General features: G+C 30.0%; 2 protein-coding genes across 4 annotated transcripts in view; one reads left to right on the top strand and one right to left on the bottom strand.

Moving 5' to 3' along the window:
• Nucleotides 1-3,057, top strand: part of LOC106101448 (pecanex-like protein 1) — a 23,769-nt gene extending 20,712 nt beyond the window's left edge. Inside the window, exon 21 of the mRNA XM_013280685.1 lies at nucleotides 272-3,057. Coding sequence (XP_013136139.1) covers nucleotides 272-412 — 141 coding nt within the window. The 3' untranslated portion in view covers nucleotides 413-3,057. The remainder of the gene's footprint in view (nucleotides 1-271) is intronic.
• A 2,099-nt stretch (nucleotides 3,058-5,156) lies between these two features.
• LOC106101618 (thioredoxin, mitochondrial) lies at nucleotides 5,157-9,781 on the bottom strand. Of its 3 annotated transcripts, XM_013280908.1 has the most exons (5): nucleotides 9,630-9,781; nucleotides 9,195-9,394; nucleotides 7,584-7,726; nucleotides 6,740-6,904; nucleotides 5,157-6,149 (listed from the first exon to the last, which is right to left on the bottom strand). In XM_013280908.1, the coding sequence occupies exons 3-5, from the start codon at nucleotides 7,719-7,721 to the stop codon at nucleotides 6,021-6,023; spliced, it is 432 nt and encodes a 143-aa protein (XP_013136362.1). In that variant the 5' UTR covers nucleotides 7,722-7,726; nucleotides 9,195-9,394; nucleotides 9,630-9,781; the 3' UTR covers nucleotides 5,157-6,020. The 3 variants fall into 3 exon arrangements, with proteins under 3 accessions (XP_013136362.1, XP_013136363.1, XP_013136361.1); XM_013280909.1 differs by lacking the exon at nucleotides 9,195-9,394 and having other exon boundaries at nucleotides 9,662-9,781; XM_013280907.1 differs by lacking the exon at nucleotides 9,195-9,394 and having other exon boundaries at nucleotides 5,158-6,149.
• Nucleotides 9,782-11,728: the final 1,947 nt, after the last annotated feature.

Below are 11,728 nucleotides of genomic sequence, written 5' to 3'. Positions count from 1 at the left end.
CATCGAAATCCATTCAGCAGTTTAGGCTACAAACTCTAACAAACATCCATCTAAACTTTCGCATTTATAATATTAGTAAGATAAAATTACAAATATAAAGGAATAAAAGTTTCTTGAAAAATATGAGGGCTCCTACGTAAAGTTTCATATGTTTCAAACGCAATTTTTAATTTTAATACAAATCTAAACATTAAGACAATAAGCAAATATGCTCAAATCAATAATTTTATTTTTAAAATATTTAACACTAAATAGAACAATAATATTAAAGGTTGTGCACAAATGGACCCCCAACCATAGGGACCCCAAGCTGAGGTCTCACGTCGACAAAACTATACTCCTCGTACAAATTGACGATAAGTTTGTGCCTATAGCTGAGAACTGCGTACAGGACCTCGGAGATGAAGTTTGAACCATATCTGTATGAGAATAAGGTTCGAAATGGATTAACTCATGGAATTACTAAATAGACCAGTCATTGTATAGAAATGGTGGTAATAGTGTGATATGTCTTAAACCTATAAGACTGTGTTTGGATTTACTAGAACAAATTCTTCGATTCTTGCCTAATTTGGAATAATCGATTCCTAACAGTGTAGTATTTTTGGTATAAAAAAACTTATACCGACAAAGACTGTTTACTGTCACCGGCAATGACTGTCATACTGTCAGTGTCAAGTGTAAAAAACTTTGCTGTACTGTAACTGTTGTGTTTTTTTCTTTTTTTGAATTTTTTCTGCCTTAAAATCTAGTTTGACCATATTTTTTTTGTTCAAAATAATAACTTCTAATGAGTTCAGTAAAACAGTAATCAAATGTAATTTCTGTTTTTTTTTTTAAGAAAAAAACATAGACAAAAAATACTACACTGATGTTGACTAACCTAAAATTACTTTGTTTAGATAAATTTAATTATAAATGCACTAATTTATATGTAAAAATCTTTAATATACGTTAAATGTTTAGTTTGCAATTCCCGATATGTATATAAAAGCTTGTTTGTGTGTTGTAGCGCCTTGTATATAATAATGTATATATTGTAAAAACCGTGTACACTTCACTAGCGTAAGTAGAATACTTTTTTATTTTTTGTTATTTTTTTATTAGTTTTTTCGTGTCTAGTAAAATTATCGCTCCCAAAAAATACTTAGTCCCCCTCCGACACCAAAAAGCCGCGATTTGTAAATTTATCTCTTGTATTTATGGAAAACATAGAATAAAAATTATTAAAGCTGAGTGCACACGGTTGTAGATTTGAAAACATGAAAAAAAATTAAAGCCAACTTCCCCCCAATTTTATACACGTGAATTTTATTTAATCTTGTCTTACCAAATCAAAACTATTACATAACATAAAAAAATATTTTGTGACCACTATATGACGAAAAATATAGTTTTTTTTAGAATCTTAATTTATATGACAAAAATTGTCATTCTCATTAATGTCCAAGACGAAAAAAATACAAAAAACTGTCAATACAACTAAAAAAAAACTTGTTTTTAAATATACTACACTCGTGTGCACTGCAACAAATGTAATTGTTATTTGTTACATAATCGTGTATAATATACATTTATATGTGCGTTGGGTCGTGCGTTGAGTTTTGAAAATTTACTCAAATTATTCATATGTTGATCATTCGCGAATGAATAGAACGAATCATAAATCAAGTGAACTAAACTATATACAATCTTTTTAATTTCCGCTCTAATGTAGATTTTTTAATCTTTCAAAATCAAAGACATTTAAATCATGTTATTTTTTTGTCACAATATCCACTGCCTATTTTACTTTAGATTTTTTAATACTCAGTCACCGTTAAGTAATTTTTTTTCTTTAATATCACCAATTTATTTAAAACAACATATAACAGGATTTACTATCTGTGTAAAAAATTAATTGTGCATATTTATGGTAGAAAATTTCAAGGTTATAAAAAACTCATAACTCAAAAAAGGATTTTTTTATATCAAAAGCATAGATGTATAATCTATAGATATGTAATCTTTAGCCAGAAGAGGCTTTTTGTAGAGTTAATTCCCTCAACATTTGTTTTAATACAAGAATGACATTTCGAAATTGACTTGGACGTCAAAATTGTTTGAAAAACGTCATCTCTAAATTATACATCTGTGGTGATTTTTTTTTCTATAATTCCATTGCAGGGCGTTTTCTAATTTACGTTTTCATTAACCATTAAATCGACGGAGATTTTTGTAGAAAAAAAAATATTGTGTTACCAACACACTAAAATCTCATGTATTTTTATCTGAACTAGTTCTGTAGATTTTTTTTTAATTAGTGTTCTGTCACACTGGACATTATCGAATTAAGAGTTAATGAAGAAAAAATTGGTTATGAATTAACGCATCAAAGGACCATACAGTTTTACTGCATTTTAATGTTAATGTTGAAACTTAGATAAAAATGTTCATAGACAATCTTTTCTAAAATTGCAGTGTACTTAAAGAATTGTTAAAAAATAAATTTATTCGAAATAATGTTGGTAAAAAAAAAGCAAAAAATTTACATGAATTCTGAAAAAAATTTGATTGTTTTTCTTTGCAATCACGATAGCATTTTAATTTTGCTTTCTCTTAATTATGTTTATTGTCGAGCAATCTTCCATTATCGACATTAAATAAATGTAATGGTAGAAATTTGTAGGAAGGCACAATCCGTCCACAAAATGTGTTTTCTCGCGGCTTCGCGGCTTGCGACCGAATATTAAATGTTTGTATGCAAATTTCTAACCTAAACAACAAAGTTGAATATGAATGTATGGTCGAATATTCTAGAACAAATATTTCCATAGATTAACGTGCGATCGATAGAAAATAACTGGCGTTACGCAAATTTGTATTCAGAAACGAATTGTTTCTTTTATAAATTGGAGAAATAAAGCACAAAATCAATATCGCCAGTTTTTCTTCGACGTTGCGTTGAATTAAACTCGATGTTCCCGCGCACGATGTTTGGTTTGTGCGCCATCTCGCGGCACATTTCTGTTACTTGTGAATATCAAGCTATCCTGAAATAAAACGGTACTTGGAAAATGTTTGTTTTATTGCAATTTTCCCTATTATATATATGATATCTAAACTCTTCTTGGTTTCCATAGAGTTTATAACAAAAACAAAAAGTTTTTTTTTTAATTTATGCTAACAAATCGTTGAGGCAAAATTGCTATAATCCATTGGGATATCATACCAGTAACATAGCACTTTTAATACTCCAAAACTTGAGATGTGAAATAAAACAATATTAAAGATAAATATATTTAATTACACCATAAGACATCACGAATGTAAACATTTAAAATGTTAAAAGATTGAATTTTGACATTCACAAGGTTATTTTGGACGAAAAATTATGAAATATACGATTTATGTACAAACGGAATTAAGTTTTCAAACATTGAAATTCTTATTTGCTTCATTATTTTTTATCTAAAAATTCATTTTAATTTTATTGATATGAATATTTACAAGTTTTAAATTACCAGAAAAAATACACCATTACCTGTTGCCGATACTCATATTTAAGAAATAAAAAATGTAGAATCTTACTGGAAGAATAAAAATTAACATGTTTCTATGTGCAAATTTAGTGCGAACTATTAGCTAAGTCCTATTTAAAATCGAATATTTATCATAACTATTCCTATAACGTGAAGTAATTCAGTAAAATGGACCCACAAATGGTCCTAAAGTTTCTGTTAAACATCTAAATTTTTTCATTACATCAAAAAAACTATGAATATAATATTATCTACCGCACTAATTAAGCTTAAGGGATGGACTACACACATTAAAATGTTAAAAAATCCAAAAGTTCGTTATACATTCAAAGTTCGTTTTAGGGACAAAAGCTCAGGGTAGGACGAAATTTACTTTGCTGCTCTGAAACCCGACTTGAACTTGAAAAATACAAGAATTTTAAGACGTGTCAAAAAAATATTCGTGTAATTTTTTTTTACAAAATTCAATAATGGAAAAAGCATTTAATCCTTAAGACTTTTCGACAGAGATTTTTGTAGCAAGAAAGGTAACCAACACACTAAAATTAAAAAATGTATTTTTCTGTAAACTAGTCCAGTAGATTTTTTTTATTACTTTTTTTTAATACACTGGACACTGGAAGTGAGTGTAAATCGCGCAGAGCAGCCAAGTTTAATATCTATATCTATGCTCAATCTATTTTATCACTAATACCATTCTAAAAATGAGTCAAATCCTAAAAAAAATAGCTTAAAACGTTATTATTTTAAGATAAATTTACATGTCAGTAATGCGTAAACCTACAAAAATGAATACTGTTACTTGGGTATCACATTTGAAGAACTATACTAAATAGCGGATAAAGGCATCTAAAAAGTATGCTGTTTGGTAGGATTAAAAAAATACAAAAGAAAATACTACAGTAGAACCTCGATAAGCTAAAGTCTAAGGGAGACTCCATATATTTGAACCTATAGAGGTTTTATGTTATCAAGGATCTATGTTATAGAGGTTTTGGGCTCTGATGGAAAGAGAAAATATTATTTTTTGAAGTTATAGAGGTTTTTATGTTACCGAGGTTCTACTGTACTGTATTTCAATCCTTCATTACATTTAGACGAGGTTGCGGTGAATTTTTGTAGAGCTCTTTCAAAAGTTCGGTTGAAGAAAATTTTTTGCAATCATTTTTCCAGTCATATCTTTTCACTGATCTGTTTGAATATGTTTTAAAATACATTATTCTGAATGTTGTATTATTTGTTAAAAGTATCGTCTGAAAGAGGTACAAAATTTAGGTTTTCAACTAAGAGTTGTAGTATTATGATTTCGCTGAAAAGTCTGTACAAAAAATACTTATCTCCTGTATTCTGTTTGAAAAAAAGAGATAGGAAGCTTTTGTACAGACGTTGTTACAGTGGACATTTAGTTATTAGTGCTTATTAATCAAATATTGTCAAAAAACTAAGAGATTTTTAAAAAAAAATTGCCTAAAGCATTTTTTATTAGAATTTTTTAATTTGGTATTTATATCAATGCAAAAACAAAACGAATGGAAAGTCAAAATTATATCATTGGAGAGTGCAAAATAAAAAAAATAAAACAGTAAAAGGAACGAAAATAAAAAAAACTAAAACACTGTATAAAACATTTATTATAACAATACATTTTACATCATTACTATAACTACATTTTTATATAAAAAATATTTCTTGTAACACTTACTTTATTCAGTCAACACAAATAAGCACAGATTAGCAAATGTTTGAGTCAATTTGACAGAAAGACGTGAAAAAAAAATTCAAAAACAATAAATAACTATTTGCATGTAATTTAACTTGTCTTATACAAAAAAAAAAGAAATTGTGCTTAAACCTTTTAATTGCTTTTAATTTGTTGCTCTGCAATCAGTGTTGCCAACTTTAACAGATACAAATAAGCCAAAATACTGCCATTTTTAGAACAAAACATAGCTTTAAAATACTAATTTATTACAATGTGATTAACAAAATTAAATACTCTCTTTTAAAAAAAATCTTTGTCAGCATAACAGAAAATAAGCGTAAGGTACAAAATCTATAAAAATTAACTATAAAATTATTTTCAACAAAATATATTGTTCTCATTTCAAATTTAATTAAGGTTTTTATATAGATTATGTAATTAATTTATTTTTTCAGCATTTAACTATAACTACACTTTGCCTCATATATGGCATTTAGAGAACATTTATATATAACAATATAAAGAATTTATTCAATTTGTACTATGATATGAAATCCAAACAAAATATTTTATATTTGTGTAATTTTACTCATTAAAAAACACCAAAGACCATACTAAAAGATTGGCAAGAATTAAAAAGAGACATAATACTTAGCTGCTTACTTATAATCAAGTAAAGTTACATATAATATAAGTTGTATAATATTTTTATCTTTGACATTTCAGTTTTTTTTCTAATTAACATGAAGTTAAGTCATTTAATAAACAGATATCTACTAATAATGTAAACATGTAGATTATGAGTTAGTTTTCTTACCGGACATTTTGTCTATAAGGTTTGTGATCATGTCTGCGTCCACTAGTCCTATAAATTTATCTACGATCAGGCCATTTTTTACAGCTATAACAGCTGGAACTGCTTTTACCTGGGAAACATATAGTTAATGAAATTTTATAAATCAGCTAGCGCGCATTTATCCTTCGACCGCGTCTTCACTCAGCTTGAGGAATCGTTGTCAAGCGATGGTTTATTTATGTAAAAAAAAAAACAATTTTTAAATAGTCTGCAAGTCCTCTTTATGTTTATAATGTCGAAAATTGTGCCAATTTTAATGAAAAGGTAGTTTACATATTAAAGAGTTTTTTAGAACTGTGTTACATTAAAAAAATTAACTTCAAGACAAAAAAAACCTTACGACTTTTGATACGCTTTTTAAAAACTCAAAAATTACTAGATACTTTTTGTATGTAAAAAGTAAAACCAAATGTCAGATATTCCGCATCTAACAAAAAAAAAACCACGGAGATCATGAATCGCAGCGTATTCGATATAGACATAAAAATAGCAGAAAAATTGAGAACCTTATCTGAAGTCAGTTAAAGATACATTGATATATAGGGCAAAAACTCTTGTATCAACATAGAGCAAAGGTTAGGATTAAAACTTGCAAAAATGTACTTTTTTTATAAAAGTGGCTAAAAAACAAGCAGCCACCTGATTTCACAAAATACTTACCTCAAAAGTATGCACTAGATCTGCATTCTCCTCAACATCTACAATAGCCAGGTCCAAATTGTCCAGCGGTTCTATCAGTTCCTTCAGCTTGGGTGTGAGGATCTTGCACGGCTCGCACCACTCCGCATGGAAATTTACTATAACTGGCTTATCATTGTTCATCACCTTAAATAAAAATGTTAACAAATGTACTGGAATGTTGTTTAGTAATTTATATTGTTGGAGTATTGAAACATAGAATATTGTATGTTGTAAACAAGAATAAAGCCAAATTTAAATTATTTTTTTTTTATAACATACGATGGCAAACGAGCAAGCGGCCACCTGAATCCGCCAGAATGGCGAAGCGACCACTGCCCATAGACACCTGCAATTGCAGATGCGTCGCCTACCCTTATCCGACGGAGGAGGACATGCACATAAAGAGGATATTTCCTCTCCCTATGCATCTCCTCCATCGTCAAGTCCCCTTCCCCTTCCCATCCTCTCATAAGAAAGGGGTGGTAAAGATAAAGGGACTTAAATTAGGCCTCCGGCACCACACTCATCAGACGAAACACGGTATTGGTTCCATTTCACGCCTGTCTTCTGTGTGGTCGTGGTATTACACCGGGCGTGCCGGCCAATTCGTGCTAAGATGTTAAAGCGGGCACTACCACTGTTGTATAGATAAAGAGAGAGTCCAGGCTACAGAAGGAACACATAATAAGGTTATTTCATCTTTGTGTCCTCTCGCCTTCAAAAAATCCCCTTTCCATCCATGCCTTAGTGGTGAAGAAGAGTAGATTTTGGTCTCCAGAAATTTGAGATTTATGTTTGAAGTTGCTCCAATTAAAAAACTTACCTTATTAACAAATTCTTCATTATTCTTAACCAATATAGTTTCATTGTGCACTATTGAGGTTGATATCGCTTTAGCTCTTCTCAAATTTGCCAAACTCCTCATCGGCGAGCACAAACCCTTGCATATGGCATTATTCATTTTATCTGTAAAGAGTTTCTCAAAATGTATGTCACTATGAAACATTGAGTTCTGCCTATGTGTTATTAGCTTAGGCAAATAAAAATTCTAGCACAGGAATGGCAAACCTTTGGCACACATTTTAGGCAGTAATTTCGAGATTGAAACTTCATTATGCACAACAAAAAATAGTGAAGTATGTTATGAGAAGTGAATATAAGTGATCTCAACTTCTTCAAGTCTTCATTAGGTCACTAAGTGTAAACTGAAGGGCTCTAAGCATATACTGAAGGGCTCCAAACCTACCCTAAGTTAGGGTTGACAAGGACATAGTCAACTATGCTAGTCCACTTCAGGTTGATAGACTTCCCAATAACCACAAAGTCAAAATTATTTTGATGGCATATAACTTGGAATGGTAGGATGTGATTGGATGCAAAAAGCTGAGAACTACAAACTGTGGAACATATTGGGGAAGGCCTATGTCATTGAGCATTTCTTTACAAAAATAGGACTTTAATGTATATGAGTAAAATGTTCACAATCCCTGGCTTACTGAATGGTAGTCAGGTAATAAAAGTTAATTACATTTAGAAATGACTTACATGAGATTATTAATAGATACTGATAAGCTTGTATTCAGGAAGTCATATAGATAACTGCTACTTCTAGCTGTTGATAAAGTCAAACCAGTGTGAATGCTATACTCAAGATTAATAAGTTTAACAATTGTATTAAATACTTTTGCCAGCGACTTCATACATACAATATTAAGATAACAAAATATGCTTTAAACATGCCCGTCTATGTCAGCTACCCTTCAGTGAAGTTTGGTCGATATTGTCCCACACGAGACCCAGAACAAACATGGCTTGCGAACAGACAGACAGAGATTGTTTTTTAAGGTATTATTGTTATCAGCAATGCAAATACATCTTTCCAAACTCTGGAATTTTTCTTTTGATATTACAGACACTATAATTTTATTATATGTATAGTTTTAAACATCATTATTTACACATAACCAAGATATCAGTATATTTAGCTTTAACTGTATATTTACTTAAATATGCTTTAACACTTAATCAAATATTAGGCAATAATTTCCTACTTGTGAGTACTCTTTATCCACTCATGTAAAGACCAGTTCACAATTATCTAAAAAACACATTTGTTTGTGTAAGGGTTAAACATATTTTTCTAAGGAAAGGATGGGAAGGGGAAGTAGTTTGATGGAGGGGATACATAGCAAGAGGTTTTCTTTCTGTCACCTCATTTAGTTAGTAAATCCAAGTGGCTGTTTGCTCATTTGCCACCTTATTATAATACAAGTAATAGCAGTGTCTAGTATATGAAATTAGCATCTACTAACACTCATAGATAGAAGCAGTAATAATGAAGTTAACTTAAGGCCTTGCTTTTGTGATCTATGTTAGCCGACAATACATGATTTTTCAATATAATAAGGTGCACAAATATTACTCTTAAACTCACCAATAATATAATCTAATTATTTGAACCAAATGTTTTTACTTTATGAGTTTCCACAGGCGCTAAGCACGCGTAGATAAACGAAAATAGGCCGCCCGCCACAACACTAATTAGCAATAGCGCGAATATCGTATAGCGCGGGATATACGTCTTGTCGTAAAAATTGGCACTAGTATACTCTTCATCCCCTTTTGGCAATGAAACTAAAACAATGGTTAAAATAATCGAAATTGTGACTGCTACTTTGCCTATGAAATGACCAGTTCGGACAGAAACCCAGCACAACATAAAAGTAATGAACCAGATTATTGATAAGAAATATACGCCGACACCGAAGTTAAACATGATGAGACATAGTTATTGTAAGCTCTGAATAAACATTACAATGAAGAACGAAATTTGTTAAGCATTCCATTCATGCAATAAGAAATTATTTACTTTTTCACACCACAGTCTAAATAGTAGCTCACATTTGGCGGAAACCGTATTAGGGTATTCTTTTAGCGATATTTAAACAGATATAAAACCACTTCGGTTACAGTTTTGCACAATTTAAAACACACAAAAAATAAAAACTGGTAAAAACAGTGACAGTTCGAACCAAAGAGTATATAATAACCAAGCTCAACTCTGTAATCACCATAGATAGTAAATAATAATAAAAACGGTGGAAAATAAATTAAGAAAACTTCTGTTTGATAGTAGGATAATTATTTTTTATATTTAATTTCCTTCCCGTGCCTTTGTGTAACTTAATAATTCATTAAATCAATAGTTTCATGTCATGCTTATTCTATCAAACTATGCAAACCAATCTATCTTATTTAGACAAACTATAGGTAACTGTCCTTACAGTATAAATTAAATAATAATACTTAATTTAAAAACTTTTAAATCTTGAAAACCTTAAACCGTAATTTGAATGATTTTAAATTAAATTTGCGCCCATTGCTCCTCTTATGTTATCTAGACACTTTCAATTTAGCCAACATCGAGAGTTGATAATTTGTTACCTGTGCTCAGCTGATGCCGTTATGTTGTTACAATTGATATAACAGTGATTTTTCTAGTGCTGTGTGTTCCTGTCATTTTTATTTAGAAAGGTAAGTTTTATATTTCTTTACAATAAAAGAAGTTTAAAATAATTTTAAGTACATCGTAAGAAGAAATGTGTAATCGTATGAAGTTGCACGTCTAGTCTATAACGTTAAAATAGGAGTTTAAAAAACTAAATTTGTAACGCCATTTTCCGCATCTGCCAGTCATCTGAAACGATTTTTTTTGTTTTATTATTCATCATTTATGTGGACAAATTACTAATCACAAGTTGTATGATTATTATGGTTATAAAGACCGGATATAACAAGCCCAATACATCAAGTATTTTGTTTTATCGAGTGGGGATTGACATTTGATGACTAATCGGCAACAATTATTGCACTTTGCGCGTTTACAAGGTCTAATAATCTTGTACGAAATGAAAGGACAGTAGAAAATAATATAAAGTCACTGACCCATTCGTATTTATTGTATTAAATATAAATTAGTTAAAGAAATTGCAGTACATGTTTTGTAGTTAGTTTTTAAAAACTTATTATCATTTAAGGAATACGGAGTAATGTCTAGTGTAGTTAGTCTTACTTCTTTTCTAATGGCTTCATAGATCTTGATTAAAATTTATCACAAATGTTAGACAAATGAACATAGTCTGAAAGAATACATAGGCTACTTACTAAGTTTACCAAGATCAAACTACAGAAACATTAGAATACGATATAATTGAATAGTATTTACGCATCTATTACATACATAATACACAAATGTGAAAAATGTATCTATCTATACTAATATAATAAAGCATAAACACACACTACTTTGTGGCGTAAAATGTCGGCAATCACAGCATATTTTTGAGTCATTCTTGTTTTATAAAAAAGCCCTACACTTGTGTCACGCTTAAGGCTATATATTATCATGCTGTTAAACTTAGGGGGTGAATAAATTAGATAAAAACCCTAATGTGGGAAAGGGACCATAGGCTATGAGCTAACATCAAGGAAGTAAGATTGCCATGGTTGTCATGTCATATCATTTTGACATTTTCAATTGATAATTTGACAAATGTAAACAATAAAATAAAATTTTCATAATTTAGTGCGGATGTAGCCGCACTGGAATGGCTAGGATAAATAATAAGTTTGCATTGACTTTGCGACTTTACTGTACTTGTTAATATTATATTTACAGTTGAGTTTTTTTTAGTTTTTTTTTAAACTCATTCAAAAGGTGCTGTGATATGTCCGGTCTAAGATAATCTTATCTCTGAACACTTTCAATGCCACTATGATTTTATGTTTGAAGTGAACTTGTAGTTTGTATAACAAGGTACTTAATGTGTTAAATTGTCTAAGTTCTATTGGTGTAGAGGTTTGCAAAATTATTTTGTAACACCCACTTTAACAGCTGTTTTGTAGCATCCCCCTTTTTACTTTAAAACCTAGATTAAAAGAAGAGTAAACATCTATTTATTAGGCTAA

This window comes from Papilio polytes, unplaced genomic scaffold (assembly GCF_000836215.1).
Source record: "Papilio polytes unplaced genomic scaffold, Ppol_1.0 DF823980.1, whole genome shotgun sequence".
Taxonomy (NCBI): domain Eukaryota; kingdom Metazoa; phylum Arthropoda; class Insecta; order Lepidoptera; family Papilionidae; genus Papilio; species Papilio polytes.
Note: the sequence above shows the minus strand (reverse complement) of the source record. Positions and strands in the feature narration are given on the sequence as shown.